The following is a 17,242-nucleotide window of genomic DNA, read 5'->3' as shown; positions in this document are numbered from 1 at the left end:
AAAAACGCGATCGCTGGTACAGTCTGCGTGGCGAGGGGTCATCGCTGCGATAACGATAACCCGTTGCGAGGGCCCCTCTACACTACGCAATTCTTGGTGGCATTCGAATCCTTACTTGGTGGCTACTTCCCGCTTTGGTAAGGGTTACTCGCATTTCTGACCGTCGGCCCTGTGCTGTTCCTTTTTATTTTTCTGGTTTTATTGATGTTCGGAATTGGAAACAAAGTTTTCCGCTGTTTTTCCAACTTGTACGATTTGTTGATGCTTTCGCGCTGAAATGTGTTTATAATTTGGACTCTTGCCAGGTGCTTTAGTGGTTCGATTTTCCTTTTATTTGCTTGGTTAGTGCTTGTTAATTTTTTTGTATATATTTGTTGTTTGCCTTTAGTTGTAATTCATTTATATTGATCTCTTCACGCTCTAGAAACGCTTGCGTGGAAATCGATTTCAATTGGTATTCGTACCGCCTGGGAATCGCAATAGGATCACTGAACGATTGATTTTATGTGCAATTCTTATTATGCTTTATTTGGATTTTATCTCTTGGTTTCTTTATTTTTTGGTTTTTTTTTATTTTTTCAACGGATAATCGCAGATTTCGTGTGCTAATGTCGCGGCTTGAACTTTAAAACTGAAAACGAACGAATTTCAGATGTTTCGCATTGTTTAGTGCGCTGTGCGAGAGCTCTATTGTTGTTGTGGCTGCTGTGGTTGCTGTAGTTGTTGTATTATGTTTACTACTGGCTAGGTGCAGCACGGCTGCGACGCCGGCAGAATCCGAGTCCGAATCAGAATCCCACCGATCCCAGCCCCCGGCAGCCCCCAAGGCCCCGCAGCCCATTCCCATCGAATGTCTCCCCACAATGGAGCGCTCAATGAGCTTGAGTGTCATCCACTTAGGAAGCGCCAACCACTGAACTCGCCACAACAGTACCAAAAAATGAAAAAAGTACATGAAAAAGGAAAACAAAATCAAAAACACAACAACCACTACAGCAATGAACTGGGGACGGCGGCAGAGGTCGATGTCGACGTCGTGGCAGATGATTATAATACAATGGACGAGATAATGCGAGCGATCATGTAAATTAGATTTGTCTCAGTTCAGTTCAGCAGGCGACGTTCGCCATTCGCTAGGTGGCCGAATGCACGACGTGACAGGCCGAGTCCGAATCTGAGTCCGTGTCTGAATCCAAGCTCAAGAGCCCCTGAAGATCTCAAAGATCCCAGGGAAGGGAAAAACAAAAGCAAAACCTGCCATTTATTGCATTATTCCGCTCAAGTGCTCTTCGTTGAGTTTGAAGCCTGGATTTCAGTTCCATTCGCTTGTTTTCCCCTCTTTTCCAGCAAGAGGGAAGTGTGGGGCGATTCTTCAATGGAATCAATGATATCAAGCAGCTAGTGGGCGTGGCAGGCCAGCGAGTGATTCAGTAGAAAACAAATAGGAGGAATAAAAAAACAGGGAAGAGCCTGAGCGCTCACCGAAAATAATGCGAAGCGCTGGCCAGAGCCAGAAGCCAGCAAATTGAAATAATTCAATTAATTTGCATTGTAAGTATAAGTACGGCTGAATTGTAATCAAAGAAAATGTGGGGAGGCTGGTAAACGAGTGCGCTACAATGAAATCTGTTTAAATGAATATGCCAAGTGGCCACTCGAAGGCAATTGATGCAAGTGAATGCGCGCAAAAGCCACGAACATTCCACAAGCGCTCTGCGGAAGGAAATAAACGGAGGCTGAGTCTTCGTGGATCGGCAAAACGTTTTTCAAATTTAAATTGCCTGCGCGCGCAAGTCGCAGGCGCCTGCTAAGATATCGATAATATATCGGTCGAGGTGTGTGTATTTGCTTAAAGCTTGACTCTGCTATGGGTGGGTGTCATTGCTATGTGATATTTTAGGGTGGACCTGATTTGTACATTTGTACTGCGGTTTGTGTCTTAGCTAAGTTCATAGAGCCGCTTGCAACCAGCCTTGACACCCACCCATAAAGGGCATTCCCTTAGCTGCTGTTGCGGAAAATTCGACACAAATTTTAAAAATAGGAAACGACCAAAAATTATTCTGCTAGTGCTATTAACAATTGTGTCTTGTGACCATGCTGTCCAAAACAAAACATTTGATATCATAGGCTAAAATCTCAAATTGTTTAGGAATAACTCTTGCATAGCCAAAAGGCCTCAAAACGACAAAGTAACCGGACTCCATGATGCACCTATTTAGCTATCGCCAACCCCACTTCGAGTCCAAGTCAGATGTACGAACTAGCAATCAACTTTATTGCTCCCTAGCCTAGCAAAAAAAAAGGATTAGAAAGAGTTAAAAGCAAACGCATCACATTTTCCAGGTGGTCAAATCTCTGGCTTGTGCTCTGTATTCTCAACATCCGCGACTTCGGGTCGCACACTTTCAACTCTAAGTTATATAGATATAGATTTAGGATACAAAAAAAAAGAATGGAGCTTCAGTAGTTGTCACCGGCTTGGGCGGCTGGCCCAGAACACATTTTATTCAGAACGCAACATCTTCTCCTTCTGGCGCTGCAGCTTCTTCTTGGAGAGCTTCTTCTTGGTGGGCTCGTCGTCGGTGGCCTTGGAGACGACCTCCTCCTTCTCGGTGAGGATGACCTCGACGTGGCACGGCGACGACATGTAGGGGTTGATGCGACCGTGGGCACGGTACGTGCGGCGACGTAGGCACTGGGCGCGGTTCACCTGGATGTGGTGGACGACCAGGCGGTCGGCGTCCAGACCCTTGCAGTCAGCGTTGGCCTCGGCGTTGCGCAGCAGCTGCAGCAGGAACTCGGCGGACTTCTTGGGCCAGCGACCCTGCGTGGTCTTCCACTGCTTGGCCTGGGCACAGCGACCCACGCCGCCGTTGAAGCGACGGAAGGGCACGCACTCCTTCTGGTCGATGACGGCCTTCAGGTAGCGCTGGGCACGGCGCAGGGGCATGCGCTTGATGGCCTGGGCGGTCTCATGTGTGTTCTGCGAATCGAAAATAGTTCTCATTAGTTTGCGAGGCCTAATAGTGATTTGGTGATCAAGTCACATGAGGGAGCAAGCTTTATGCTGTGCCAAAGTTCAGGTAGAGACGCGAGCATCGAGGGCCAACACGCCGCTGTTTTACAATGGCTGGAGTTTGCTTTGGGCACAGCTTTCGATCAGCGATCTTCCATGGAGGAAGACCACCTGGTTTAAAGCTGTGCCCACAGTTGGGGGAGATCAAGGCAGATCCTCGAGGTATATCTCTGCACTATTTCTTCGTTCATATATATTCACATATGTTTAAGCTAGCCATAGAAATGCCGTGAAACATAATAAGCATGGGCTAGCTGATAGATTTACGTTACTTGAAGGGCCAGCTAGTGCCATGAACTTGATTTTATCGGTTCCCCGAGGGGTTTCTCTAAGATTTCAAAGATCTGTGCCAGGCTACAGGTAGAGACGCGCTCATGGAAAGCAGCAGGCCGCTGTTTTAGCAAGGCTGTGGCTTCGCTTTGGGCACACGGCTGGTCAGCGGCTGTCCAGGGTGGAGCAACCTCCTGTTAAACGAGCATGCCGGAACACTTCGTATTCCATGGGTTTCGAGTTGTGGTCGAGATTTTAGAAGAGGGCGTCCAGAGGTCTGGGACTGCGCTCAGCTGATGAACTCGCCCTCTTGGGGATTCGTCTAGCAGCAATGCAAAAGCGATATGCTGCACAATCGGCTGGCATTCACTGATTTAAGCTGCAGAGGCTCTCTCTCTATGTGTCTAAGTCCTTTTGGGGGTGTTCGGGATCCTCACCTTGAAGTGCACACGTAGATTGGGCCCGCGCGCCTTGCACGACTTGGCCACGTTGTCTGACTCGCGTGAGTAACGGCCCATTTTTCAGTATCTGCAAGGGACAATGGCAGTTATTAAGATGTCCAGACATTTGCTTGTGCACAGAGGTATGCGGCATACATGGCGGTCAAGAAAATAGTTTTAGATGTTTTTGATTTCCTGCCTTGTTTTAAAGGTAAATGTCAATCTTAGTAAATATAGTCTCCTATCCTAGGAAGTCCTGCAGCCAAATGTGGAAATGTTCTTATTTGTGAATAGAAGTCAAATACTTCCATTAAAACGTAAAACGTAATTTTAATTTGTCGTCTTAACTGTGACATTCTAAAGAAGTAAATTAAAAGCAAATGGTAAAGGATTCCTATTTTTGAATATTAATCTTTGACTTTCTTGGTTTTGCAACTATTATATTGACCGCCATAGTATGCTTAGGTCAGCGAAACAGATTATCCCTGAGTTTCGAGCGCTTGGCCCGGCTTTTTTATAAATTGTAGAGGGCAGCCCATTTACGCTGCGGTCGTGTGGTAATCTTTTGACAAAATAACCCATTTCGGGCCTAAGTTGAGATAAAAACGCCGCCGAAAAGGCGCAAAATCAAAACACGTGCAGAACGAGCGAGAAAAAAAACCTAAGCGGCTGCCTGCATGTGTGTGTGCGTGAGTGTGCGTGCGTGCTTGTGAGCTCCTGTAAACAACAACAATTCCGGGCGACTTTTGAATTAAAATCCACCAAAATCGTTGAAAATTAGTTCAGTTTCCAGTGGGAACACTGGAGTTCAACGAATTCCAGTTTTGTGAAACTTGTGCACTTTCCACACACACACACATACATACGCAGGCCGAATGATGATAACACACGCATTTCTGGCACATTTTACACTGTGTTTCACAGAAAAAAATAATTGTATCCTTGAGACACACGATAATCTTGATGCACTTCGTGCATTTTGTTTACATTTCGTAGGTTGGTAACTTGTATGTTCGGCCCGTGGGCCCACAGTAAAAAAATATGTAAGAAAAAATAGGTTTGAGACGCATTTTCTGGCCGGCCAACTGGCGGCGTGGATTTACCACCCAGAATTTCGCTGCGAACACAACGCACACGACCGCAAACGTACCGCAGTGCCCTGGCTACAAGTAGATGAGTTTAAAGACAATTTAAGTGGCAATTTCCAGTAAATAACTCGCAAGGCACATGCACTCACCGGAAACGTGGAACGAAAAAGAAAGGAAATGGCACTTTTAGTGTTGCAAATCGAGTCGAGTTGGCAGATGATTCGGGAAAAAGACTAAAAAATACCACAGTCCCTGTGGGGATTGGCGCGCCAGTGTTTTGCAACACTGTTCGTTTAGCGAGTGCACCCACCACCGCTGGCGCTGCCACATAACTAATGTTTTTAGCGGTATGGCAATACGGACAACTGACAGTAAACAAATTTAAAAAATTAATAATTCATCTTAAACTTAATTCAGAGAGAAATAATGAGATGTTGCTGGCCGATAAGTCGTAAAATATAAGGAAAAAGGAAGCAAAAAATATTTCGTGTTGCCGAAACCCGGGATTGAACCGGGGACCTTTAGATCTTCAGTCTAACGCTCTCCCAACTGAGCTATTTCGGCACTTGGTAACTCCCTGCTTTGAAGACCGTCGACTGATAAGATGGGCAATTGGGATTACTAATCCTGATCTAAACTCAGGTAAACGTAGTCCAAGCACTAAGTTCCTTCTAGTAATATCAGCTTCTTAATAATGGAATCTTCCCAGAGCCGCCGTGCATACATAATCCAACTTATTCATAGACAATGGTGCCGCCGCTCACCTGGATCACCAGTTCTCATGGATTTAAAATCAAATAAATTTAGTTAAATCATAAATATTCGCACATATTACTGGTCCAAATTAAATGGTGGGAAACAGTTCCGTTTACGAACAGGAGCGTTTTGGGGGCCTTACAAAGTTGAACCCAAATTTGTGGTTTGCGGTAATTGCTTAAATTACTTAAATTACTTAAGTAAAAAATGGTTGCGCGTCATTTGAGCCTGGGAAACTTCCAGTGTTCTGTGGTTTTTCGGCTATATGGAAAATAACTAGCGCCTGGGGGCAATGCATTTTAATTAAGCGACCCGATAAAGTCGCTCCACCTGGAAGTGGGGGCCATTAAATTAGCCGCGTCGAGCTGGACTGGGTTTCGGCCATCAGCCGCGGCGCATTGTCCCTTTTCGGTTCGTCATTTATTACCGCTTTCGTTCTGGACACGACCGTAAAAGTGCCTGTTGCCAATCGGCCGGGATCGCAAAGAGACTGCGGATCAAACCGGTCGAGGAGGACCACTCAGCACTCGGCCCCTCCAAATCCTGCAGCAAACGCGAGTTCTTCGCCCAGCCCGACAGGCAAAAACCTTTATTGCTTTGTAATTTGTGCGAATTTAGCACTCGCGTATTTTTGGAGTCCGAGTACCCATTCAATTTATTCATGATTCACGCCTAATTGCAGGTGTCTCGCGCGTTTGCATTCGGATCTCTTGAGGTCAAGTGTCGGGGAACCGAAGTGTCGCGTTGCACGTGCCGTAGTCCACATCGCACGGCCACCCCACAGCCACGCCGCTCCCTCGTTACAGCCCACTCCCCGCCCCCAAGGATCCGGTTCCACACACGGTGGCACTTAACTGGAGCCGCCAACCGAGGGCTGCCTTGGGAGCCGTGGTTCGTGGGCGTTCAAGCGGGACCCAAGCGAAAAAGACCAGCACTTCCAGAACAAAATGCGAGCGAACCGAGCCCAATCGCACCGAAAGCAAAGCGACCGACGCCCAACCCCCAACCACCCACAGCACAACTGCACCGGGAGAAATCTGTGATGCATGGTAAGTGGAAAATGTAGAACTATTAGATTTAACACAAAAAGAAAGGTGTATTAGGACATATTACATTAGGGACTACTATATCTACAAAGAGCGAGTACACCGAGAGAAATCTAGGATGGGCGATTGATATCCATACAAATATCTGATACTATGATCCTACAAGAAGTTCCTTTCTTTCGGATTTCTAGATCTTCACACAAACTGCACCAAAAGAAACCATGTTGAAAGTGGACAAATCTGCTAGATTTGCCATAAAATATATGTATACATAAAAAGCTCTGTTTAACCTGGAACAATGATATCTACTTCCCTTTTTGTTTACTTAAACTGGGCAAAATTAGACCTCTTTTACCTATGACATCTACAAAGAGTTCCCCCTTTCTTTTTGTGCACTCGATCTCGAACCACCTGCACCGAAAGAAAACTATGCCAACATATATGTTTAAGTTGAAAAATTATAAGACAAACATAAGCAGAGAGATATTGAGACATCTGTTGGCCTGGCTCTGTGATATCTACGAACTTGGCACTCTCCGCGCCTCCTAGCCAACCATCCACCCACCCGCCACTCCGCCGCCTGACGTCACAGCCTGCTGTTCCGTGGCCAAGACCGCGCGAAATGGGCATCGAAAAATTACCCGAAAGACCAAGCCAAACACCTGCAAGCCGAAAAGCACAAACACTCGAGGAGGCGTCCGAAAACCACCGTGAAACTGGTTCCGAGGGGAAGCTGCGGTCGAGATCTGCGAGTCGGGGACGGAGGGGTTCGCAGGGCACAGTCTTGGGGACCGGCGATCCGTGAGTCAGCAGCGGCTGTCGTATGCACCGATTTACGGCACGCACATGAGTGTTCCTTGGTAATGATAGGATGGGGAGCCGGCCAAAATCCCCCGATTGCAGTCTCGGACGTCAGGCATCGCTGGCAACTGGGGTTTGCGCATTTTAAGCGCGTTTTAATGTCTTCCCCGAATCCAAGAATCCATCTCAGAACTAAGGCACTGAAAGAACATATCCGATGTTTTGGCCCAAAAACAAAGATGTTATAATAAATTACTATAAACTTACATTTTATTTTATCACATCATACCTATTTTAACACATTATATCACGTATCATATATCGTATCATGATATATTATGTCATTCCATATCGTATCGTATCATATCATAGTATCACATTTAAACCTACTATGAGAGGAAGCTTATTTTATAATAGTTTGTTTATCGAAAACATAGAGCTACGGTTGGTTTTGGTGCTCAAGATCTGGCACTTTCGTATGAAAGATGGGATGTGGGTTAACTGCGGCCCGCTCAGGGGTCAGTCGGCACGACATGGCACAGACAAGCACCACTCGCCATCGGCATGCTCGGCCCTCTCGGGGAAGAGAGACTGCCCAATCCGAGAGGCGGACGTCAGAGGTCCGAGCGGGCGGAACGGGCGGAACGGGGATCCACGGCAGTCTCGATTATGCGTGGATTTTCCATCGCGCCAACTGGTTTTCTCTGCGCCGATGATTCGTTTGTTTTCGCTGGCTTTCGAGCGAGCGGCGTAAACAAATCTCCGAGGCGGGACCAAGGGCAGTCGACGATCATGGTCGCCGAGCATGCAGCAGCAGCAGCCCAAGATGGTCTGGGCCGGGTGGCCATGGATGGTGTCAGAATCCCCGGCAGAAGGGAACTTCATGGCCTGTCCTGTCGTTCGGGGGTGAAGTACTGTGCGGCTCAGCTAATAGCGATGATAAGTGTCGAAAGGGCAACCGCAAGGCGAGGATATATCGGTGCTGGAGCCGTGACATAGGGGTGTCGAGCTATCTCAACCTTCATGAGTCCCCTTGGTACATCCCGGACCCAGGCGGATGAGTCGAGGACCGGAGAACACCTGCGGCCGAAAAGGAGGCTCGGCCCATGGCAATCTGGGGATTCGATTGATCAGTCCTTTGTCCGGCAGGAGATACAGATACTATTTTTGGGACGCGGACTGCGGGCTGGGCTCGGGACGGAAGGGTCGCGTTCCCGTCCGCGGTTCTTGACTAAGCACACTCGCCAACAAAGCGCTCGCTCCGGCTGCCTCTGCTCTCGGCCTGCTCGACTGCTTTTGCTGTGCTGTCTTGCTGCTTTGCTTTGCTGCCTGGCTGCTTGCTTTTGGCTGCTCGCGAGCCGAGCTTTGCATTGTTTGGCCGGCGAGGGCAGCGGCGTCGACGTCGCCGCTGGGCGGTTTTCCTTTTTAAAACGATGGTGGCCTGAGCCGTGCTTAGTTCTGTTTGCAAAACGCAGGCACTTGGACGTGCCCCAGATCAGCAGCGCACCCGAGTCCAGGGCCCCACTTTCTTGCCATCGCACTGTTTGTTCTGTGTAAGTGCCGTCTTCGCCAGTCGGGTGTCGTGTCGCGTTATCTGCTCCGCTGATGCTGACTGAAAATTAAAATCGGATACGCCGAGATATTGGAATAGACATAGAGGCCTCGACAGGCGAAGTCACTTGCCGCCGACGCGTGCTTGTGTGCAATTAATTTGAATCCGCCGAGGGGCAGCTCAGTTCTCGAGAGTCTTTCTGTGTCAGTGCCAAAGCAATCGATCGACCGACCGATCGTCGGTTCAGTTCTGCAGAGCCCCGCCACCAGATCTCGACGCAGTGGGAGCGCGTAAGTCGGCCGGGGGTGAATCAGATCCAGAGGGTTCACCTGGGGGAAGACCAAGAAACCGCAGACGTGTTAATCAAGTCAGGTGTGAGTGCGGGAAATACCAGGAAAATGACCAGTAAATCCAATAAGATACGCCATACCATCGCACAGAAGTTGGGATACAAGCTTTACCCAGGGTGTGCAGGATCTGTCCAGGAAGAAGCTTGAAACCAATCAAAGATCAATATCAAAACGAATCGTTGAAACCCAATACTAGTCCTATTAGGACTGCACTCAGAGCGATGATCTGCCAAATACGAACTACCCATAAACAAGCCAAGTGCCAAAGGTAAACAGTCGTGATTGGGCTTCTAAGCAGCAAAGGAAATAGGTTTGCTAGTCATTAATAGGCTTCCCTACTCGTTTGCAAAGATCGCGGGGGATTGGGGAGCTCGGGCGGGAAAGTACAACGCAAACCACTAACACTGTGTGTTCGAGCCACATAGTAGTATTGACGCAACCCAGTTGCTGTCGACAAATAGCAGCCAACGCCACTCCCACGGCCGAGAGCTAGGAGGCCTGAAGTGCGGCCTATCTTATCGGCGAAGCACGGGAAGGAAGGCCCCAAAAGATACGAAAGTACGGATCGCACAGACTCCGCGACGAGGCAGTCTGATGAGGCGAAAAACCGATCGATCGGTCGAGGGAATGCGGTAGCGAGCAATTTGTTAGAACGTGTTGTAGGAATTTGACATTATCGCAGAAACCGAAAGCTCGGCTTAAACTGGAATTTATTAAACGGATTCTGGCAGTCATTTCGTTTCGACTTCGACCCGCCCGCACTTGTTCCCACACCGCCAACGGAATCTCTGGTGGGCGTCTTTCGAGGAGCCCCTGCCCCCGACTCCCACCTCCATCCCCGGGCGAGTGAGAGGTCACGTTGTTGTGGGCAGTCACGAAGATGCGAGATGCGAGATGCGAGATCCGAGATCGAACGGAATGCTAAATTCTAGAAATATATTATGGAGCGTTGAAATTGCTAATGAGCACTGGCAACTGCATAAGTGTGTCTGATTTCGATTAACATTCCCTTTTCTGTAATTTTTATGAGCTCTCCGGCTTTAACAATGCACCAGGTTCTGCCCCTCCCCCTCCCCCATTGGAATCAATAGCCCCTCTCCTGTGCCCCTGTGATCCCATGTCCCCGCATTCCTGCAATGCCAGAATCCCCGTGGAACAATTAGAAAGGTGGCCCAGGTGTCGCAGACAATTAACCCTGATTGATAACCCCCGTTGGCATCCAGTTCGAGAATCACTTAATTGCCGGGCCCCTCTAATTAGGCCGCAAGACAGCCGGCCACCTGGCAGGCGGGCGGCATTAGTGAGTAAGTGCCCGATCTACGACTAGGGCCACTCATTAGCGGAGGGGTTGACTAATCCGTCCAGGGAAGCAGATCAGTCCGCCTGCAGGGTATCTCGGTAGTCGGATCCGGACGGCCCACGCCTCTGTTCAATGGTCCGCCTGATTTGCATTTGTCGAACAAGCGGCGACGACGTAATCACCCGTAATTCGGGCTATACAGTCCGGCAGCCAGTCATTTGTCTCAGACCCCTTCGAGATCGAGCAAACGGAGCGTGCGAGACGAGATACATTCTGCCCAGATAGGATGATGATTGGCACTCGGGTGCTCGGACCCGCTCTTGTTGCTGTGGTTTGGTCACTGGCCACTTGACCAGCCGGTCGACAGCCGTATTAATTTATGCTAATGGCGGAACGGTTTCATCTGGGGCCCTTAGGCAAGGGTGCCGGGTGCCCCTTGGATCGGTTCTCGTGGGCACGATTCGCGGATCCGATCGGCCATAAACGGCATTTGCATTTAGCATTAGCATCTGGAACGTGGAGTGCGATCGGTGACAGTTGCCAGGTGCGACTGCTCGGACAGTCTGTAAATCACTGGGCTCGGGCTCCGAACACCTGGTCGAGAGCTGGTTCATGGGCACTAAATCTTCGACCTGCCATGCCCTCGGGCACCATTTGGGGCAGTGAGTTCTACACTCCTTATATGAGGTGCCTCTCAAACCTCTGGGGTTGCCTTTTTCACTTTCACTCTAACATCCCCGTTGATACAGTGCTTTGTTTGCCCTGACTGTGTTGATCGATCGAATGAGTTCTGCGCTTCTCACATAAGGTAGCTGCGATTTCTTTTCACTTTCACTCTAACATCCGAACTGCTAAATCCGATGAAGAGCTTTGTTTACCCGGACTTCTGTTGGTGGACCCCGCACCCTTGCATAAGAGTCCGGTCCACAGACATCCGGCTTTTCTTCAGGTGGCGTCGGCAGCAGTTAACACCCGGCCCACAGTGGCAATGCAAACCATGTGATTCGCCCGGCACTTAGCGCCTGCTAACTGACCACACTCAACGGCAAAGTGGCAATCCAGCGGCTGATGGCTTCATTGCGACGAGAGTGGCGAGTGCCGTGCATAAATCAAAACTCGGACACCGGACCAGGCAGAACCAGAGTCAGAATCAGAACCAGAAGCCGAAGGGGCGTTGGCTGGTAATGACCTAACCCATTACGGTGTTCGCACGGACAGGTGTCAAGGTCGAGCCGCCGGCTACGTCACGCAATCTTAAGCGGCCCTAGAGATTTCCCTCAACCCCCAGAGTCGCAGAGTCGCAGAGTCCCACAGACCATTCAATCCATTCAATCCCACTAAGTGGCTGCTAATTGTGGGCGAAAAATCGAGAGACACCTGCCGCCTGGCCAATAAATTAAGCATGTTTATTCGCTATTTATTATAAAAATCAGCATCTGGCAGCGGTTCGGCGGTGGATACATCGCCGTACCCCGTTCATAATTGGTGGCCAGGTTCACCTTGCCTGCGGTGGCAGGTCGGGCTGATAGACCGCATTTTAAGCCAACTTAGTACAATTGTAAATGTGCACAATGTGTAATGGGCATGCTTGAGTGCCGGCCATTCGTCCGACTGTCTGTTCGTCAGTTCGTCTGGCTGTCAGCTCTCAGAGTGCTTTGCATAGACGACTTAAGAGGCTTATTAGTCGCGGGCTAATCGAGTCGGGGTTAGGCATGACTCGTGCTAATCTGCATCTGTGTCGCGACCGCCACTAGAAAGTTCCCAGAAGTACCTGGCTCCAGTTGCCCCAGCCCATTCGGATTGAACGAGACTCTAATGGCGCATTGCCACCTTAGGTCGCCCACATGAGCCCGAGTCGAAATCGGATATTCGCACATTGCTTGGTCATGCACCCGTCCAGCTCCGAGGCAGCCAGGCCTGACCGTTCTTGGTCTAGTCTTGTCACGAACATAGCCACTCGATGCTGCAGTATCGCGGTCTCGGGCTCCGACATTCCCACAACGCCTGTTGTTTCAACATTGCGTGATTCGGTGGGGTGGGAGGTCAAAGTGGAGGCGTAGGCACATGCACATCTCTGCCGACCTAGCCCCACGGGGGAGGGGTCTACAGCAAAGTAGGTTCCAAAAGCGGACCACCGAGCTCAAAAACTCAATATTAATTGCCCAGCACAGTAATTAAATGCAAATCAGCAGTGCTGTGCTTCGAACAACTCCATTTTTCGCTAATTTCATTGTTCGAAAGACACACATTTTCCTAGAAGTAGGTTCTGGGCTTTAACGCTTCAATGGCCGCGTGCACACCCATCCGTCATAAAGGTGTGGGCCGAGTGCGACAGCTGGGGCACGAACTGCAAGTGCGATGGCCTTGCCAAAGAAAGCGAAAGAGGCAGTGCCCCAGCGGGGACCGGGCGCTCAGCCAGTCACGTTCGGTCGCGAGTCCGGTTTTGGCCTATTGCGCCTGGCGCCTGGCATTGAACTAGAAATAGAAAACGAGATCTACAGACCTACGACACGCACTGGCGGATGTCGCCGTAGTGGATGGCCTGGGACAGCTAGTTCCGAGTAGGATCTCCATGAGAATCGCCAGACAACAGACCGATGCCAAGGTTTCGCCTGGGAGTTTCGCTGAGCCGACAACAGTCACAGCTAATACCCCGCTTCCTACTTCGGATCTGCATGAGACCTTAGTCTACGCCTAGACCCACGTGTGAGCTTTAATAAGCACACCCAAAGGGAGATGCTTCCATTTATGGCTCCATAAATGTCAACGCGCATCACGGCACGACCAAGGCCAGCAGATTACAATGGGCCAAGCCGTCGGAGGTTCAATAATAGGTATTATTATTGAAATTGCAGCGAATATCAAGCCAAAAATGTGGAGACCTGTGTGAATCGGAACTGATCGGAATGAAGACAAAGACGGATCTCTGTAAGCGTTTTGGAGTTTGATCCACGAGCATGGACCGATGCCCAAACAATGGGCACAAATTCAAGACCAGCTCGAGCTCTAAATGGCGAATAGAGAACCGCTTTGCAATGGCCAATATGCGGTCCATACACCGAGCATCCGCATTCTCGAACCTTTTGTTCCGCCGCATATCCGTCGGATAGCAAATGTATCTGGCCCATGTTCTCGGCGATTCTTGGGCCCGGCCTTGATGCTTTTGACAGCACAGCAATTGTAAGACACAGCCGAAATAAAACAAGATGGAAGAGAAAGACAAAGAACAGCAAAGGCAAATTAACTTGATTGATTAAGGAATTTCGGTACGCACGTTGGCGGGGCGGGTGTTCGACTGTCAAAAGTCAAAGTTTTTGTGCCCGGCTTAGCCATGTGCGATTATTGTGAAGCCGGCTAATGGCGGTTCGCCAAAAGTTAATTTGACGCCCGCGAGAATGGGGGAATAGCGAAAGATACAAATTGATTCAGGCACTTGGCTCGGTACAGTGGGTAAACGTTTTGGATTAGAGACCGGGTTGCGAGCCCATACACATCCATGGATTCAACAGCTTCCCGTTTCCGATTGCCTTGAGTGCTTATAAGCTCGAAATATTGAATGTGAGGTCGAGACTATAGAAAAGAAGGCACAAACTGCTTCCTCAACGTGATATATTTCATAATAATCATAAAACGATCCAGTAATGTTTCCACTCCATTAACTGATTAAGTGCTTTATTCGTTTTATGGTTAAGTATAGTACATTCGATTCTAACTTAATTGTCTCAACCTGCACCGCTCCGATCGGAGATCACTGTGCCTGCCAAGAATCCGGAGAATGCTCGATAGAGCTAAAGACACCGCCTCCCGCGTCACGCGTGCGTAATGGATATAAAATATATTTTATAATAATCATAAAGCGGATTCAGTAACGACTCCTTTCCATTAGCTGATTTATCGTCGAATGAGTGCTTAATCACTTTATAGTTAAATGTATTCGATCTTACCTTAATTGTCACCAGCTGCACTGCTCCGGCTGGAGATCATTATGCCTGCCAGTATCCGCATAATGCTCGTTAGAGCTTCAGATACCGCCTCTCGTATCTCGTATCTCGTATCACGTACGCGCAATCGCCTTCACTTTCGTTACGCTGCGAGGGAGAATTATGGACATTGTGCCGAGTTCCTTTCGAAATTCCAGTCACGACAGATCAGTCAAGTGCTACGCCGAGATTGCACTATGCAGCTGACCTGTGGGCTGGTAGACTCATTAATTGAGTGCTCGCAGATTGTTTGTCATTATGTCGAGCCACTTGATTGCAAGTTTCGTGTGTGCTTTCATCTTTCCATGCCCCTCACTCGGTAGAAATGAGAAATGCTAGCGAAGGTCCTCCATCGGAACGGGGGAGATGGCTTCTAGTTTGCGTACCTCCTTGTCGGTCTGAATCGCTTCTATGGCATTCACTAATCGTCATTCGATCTCCTTTCTGCCCCGCAGTCAACGGCCCCAAGATGATACCGATTCTGGAGAAAATGAGCGGCTTCTACAACTCCTATGTGCTGGCCGTGCTCACCATCGGCTACATCCTCGGCGAGCTGGGCCACTACCTGATCGGGGTGACCTCCAAGCAGACGGCCATAGAGCTGGACTACGGGGACCATGCCTGCCAGCAGAACACCTCCATGTTCAATCGCCACGAGCTGCCCACCCAGTGCTCGGCGGTGGGCAACGAGAGCAGCTGCTACGCCCTCGACTTCAATGGCACCGCCTACTGCGAGTGGAACTACAATGGCCTGGGCATCGACTACCAGATCCTGGCCGGGCCTACCTTCATCCTGATCTTCACCATCGCCGGCGTCTTCATGGGCTTCGCGGCCGACAAGTACAATCGCGTCAAGATGCTGACCGTGTGCACGGTGGTCTTTGGCGTCGCCATGATCCTGCAGGGCACCGTTAAGGAGTACTGGCAGCTGGTGCTCCTGCGTATGGTGATGGCGGCCGGCGAGTCGGGCTGCAATCCCCTGGCCACGGGCATCATGTCCGACATCTTCCCAGAGGACAAAAGAGCGCTGGTCATGGCCATCTTCAACTGGGGCATCTACGGCGGCTACGGCATCGCCTTTCCCGTGGGTCGCTACATCACCAAGCTGAACTTCTGGAATCTGGGATGGCGCGTCTGCTACCTGGGCGCCGGAGTGCTGACTGTGATCATGGCTGCCCTGACGGGAACCACTCTGCGGGAGCCGGAGCGCAAGTCCATCGGCGAGGGTGACCGGCAGACGTCCAGCGGGAAGCCGGTGAGCCTGTGGCAGGTGATCAAGAATCCCGCGATGATCATGCTGATGATAGCCGCCTCCATCCGCCATTGCGGTGGCATGACCTTTGCCTACAACGCCGATCTCTACTACAACACGTACTTCCCCGACGTCGACCTGGGCTGGTGGCTCTTTGGCGTCACCATTGGCATTGGCAGCGTGGGCGTGGTCGTCGGCGGCATTGTGTCCGACAAGATTGTCGCCAAGATGGGCATTCGGTCACGCGCCTTTGTGCTGGCCATCAGCCAGCTGATTGCCACACTGCCGGCCTTCGGCTCGGTCTACTTCGATCCCCTATGGGCCATGATCACGCTGGGCCTGAGCTACTTCTTCGCCGAGATGTGGTTCGGCATTGTATTCGCCATTGTGGTGGAGATTGTCCCGCTGCGCGTCCGCTCCTCGACCATTGGCGTCTTCCTGTTCGTGATGAACAACATCGGAGGCAACCTGCCCATCCTGGTGGATCCTGTGGCCAAGGTGATGGGCTACCGCGGCTCGATCATGATCTTCTACGCTGGATTCTACGGCATTAGTGAGTCGTCCTTGGTGGCATCTACACATCACAGTGGCTAATAGTTCCACTTGCTTTCAGGTTCCATCCTGTTCTTCGTCACCTGCTTCCTGCTGGACGGCAAGTCGGCCGAGGAGCCGGAGTCGCCCAAGAGCCATCCGGATGCCGTGCTAAATGCCCGCCACATGCACGGACACGACAACTCCGTGATCTCCGTGGACGAGACCCTGCCCTCCAACGGACGTCCTGCCCAGCTGCCGCAGCACCTGCAGATGTCCAGCAACGGCTACGACAAGTCCCAGATTTCTCCGCCGCGGCAGAACGGCGCCGAGAGCAGTAGACTGTAGTTTAGCTTAAAGTCCGGAGTCGGAGTGTTTTTTTTTTTATTATTATGGAATTATTATCTTACGGTGCTACGGACACTTGCTTTCCATTCGGCTGACGGACTGGAAGTGACAAACATACATGTGTACATACACTTCCACGTTGAAGTCCCGTTAGTCGGCCGCATTGGAAGCGAGTGCCCTGGTACCTTAAACATAGGCCTAAGCAGAGGGGGTCAGGTTCCCTCAAACACTGTATTCTTAACGCGACAAATGTTTACTACTTTGTTCGGCAGGCGATGACAAGTGTACAACTCTAATAAAGTGCTGTTTTGTTAAAATCAACACTCGCGGAACAATATATTTACCCACTGTAGAGGACCCACAAGGTCGCCTATTTCCATTGGAATGCAAACAGTGGATTTGTGTGCGTGGCACAGTCGACCTATTATCGTACTCCTTTTGTCGCCGTT

General features: G+C 50.0%; 2 protein-coding genes and 1 non-coding gene across 5 annotated transcripts; 1 reads left to right on the top strand and 2 right to left on the bottom strand.

Moving 5' to 3' along the window:
- Positions 1-2,462: 2,462 nt before the first annotated feature.
- On the bottom strand, positions 2,463-5,042 carry LOC108023713 (60S ribosomal protein L17). Its single transcript, XM_017093343.3, has 3 exons — positions 4,940-5,042; positions 3,787-3,877; positions 2,463-2,986 (listed from the first exon to the last, which is right to left on the bottom strand). Exons 2-3 carry the CDS (start codon positions 3,865-3,867, stop codon positions 2,507-2,509), a joined length of 561 nt encoding a protein of 186 aa, XP_016948832.1. The 5' UTR covers positions 3,868-3,877; positions 4,940-5,042; the 3' UTR covers positions 2,463-2,506.
- Positions 5,043-5,368: 326 nt separating this feature from the next.
- Positions 5,369-5,441, bottom strand: Trnaf-gaa (transfer RNA phenylalanine (anticodon GAA)). Its single transcript has one exon. It is a non-coding gene; the product is annotated as a tRNA-Phe (tRNA).
- A 3,500-nt stretch (positions 5,442-8,941) lies between these two features.
- On the top strand, positions 8,942-17,114 carry LOC108023333 (putative metabolite transport protein HI_1104). 3 transcript variants are annotated; one of them, XM_017092659.3, is made up of 3 exons: positions 8,942-9,033; positions 15,118-16,467; positions 16,528-17,114. In XM_017092659.3, exons 2-3 carry the CDS (start codon positions 15,132-15,134, stop codon positions 16,791-16,793), a joined length of 1,602 nt encoding a protein of 533 aa, XP_016948148.1. In that variant the 5' UTR covers positions 8,942-9,033; positions 15,118-15,131; the 3' UTR covers positions 16,794-17,114. The 3 variants fall into 3 exon arrangements, with proteins under 3 accessions (XP_016948148.1, XP_043948828.1, XP_016948149.1); XM_044092893.2 differs by having other exon boundaries at positions 8,954-9,322; XM_017092660.3 differs by having other exon boundaries at positions 8,971-9,312.
- Positions 17,115-17,242: the final 128 nt, after the last annotated feature.

The sequence above is a fragment of the Drosophila biarmipes genome, chromosome X, assembly GCF_025231255.1.
Source record: "Drosophila biarmipes strain raj3 chromosome X, RU_DBia_V1.1, whole genome shotgun sequence".
In the NCBI taxonomy this organism is placed as follows: domain Eukaryota; kingdom Metazoa; phylum Arthropoda; class Insecta; order Diptera; family Drosophilidae; genus Drosophila; species Drosophila biarmipes.
Note: the sequence above shows the minus strand (reverse complement) of the source record. Positions and strands in the feature narration are given on the sequence as shown.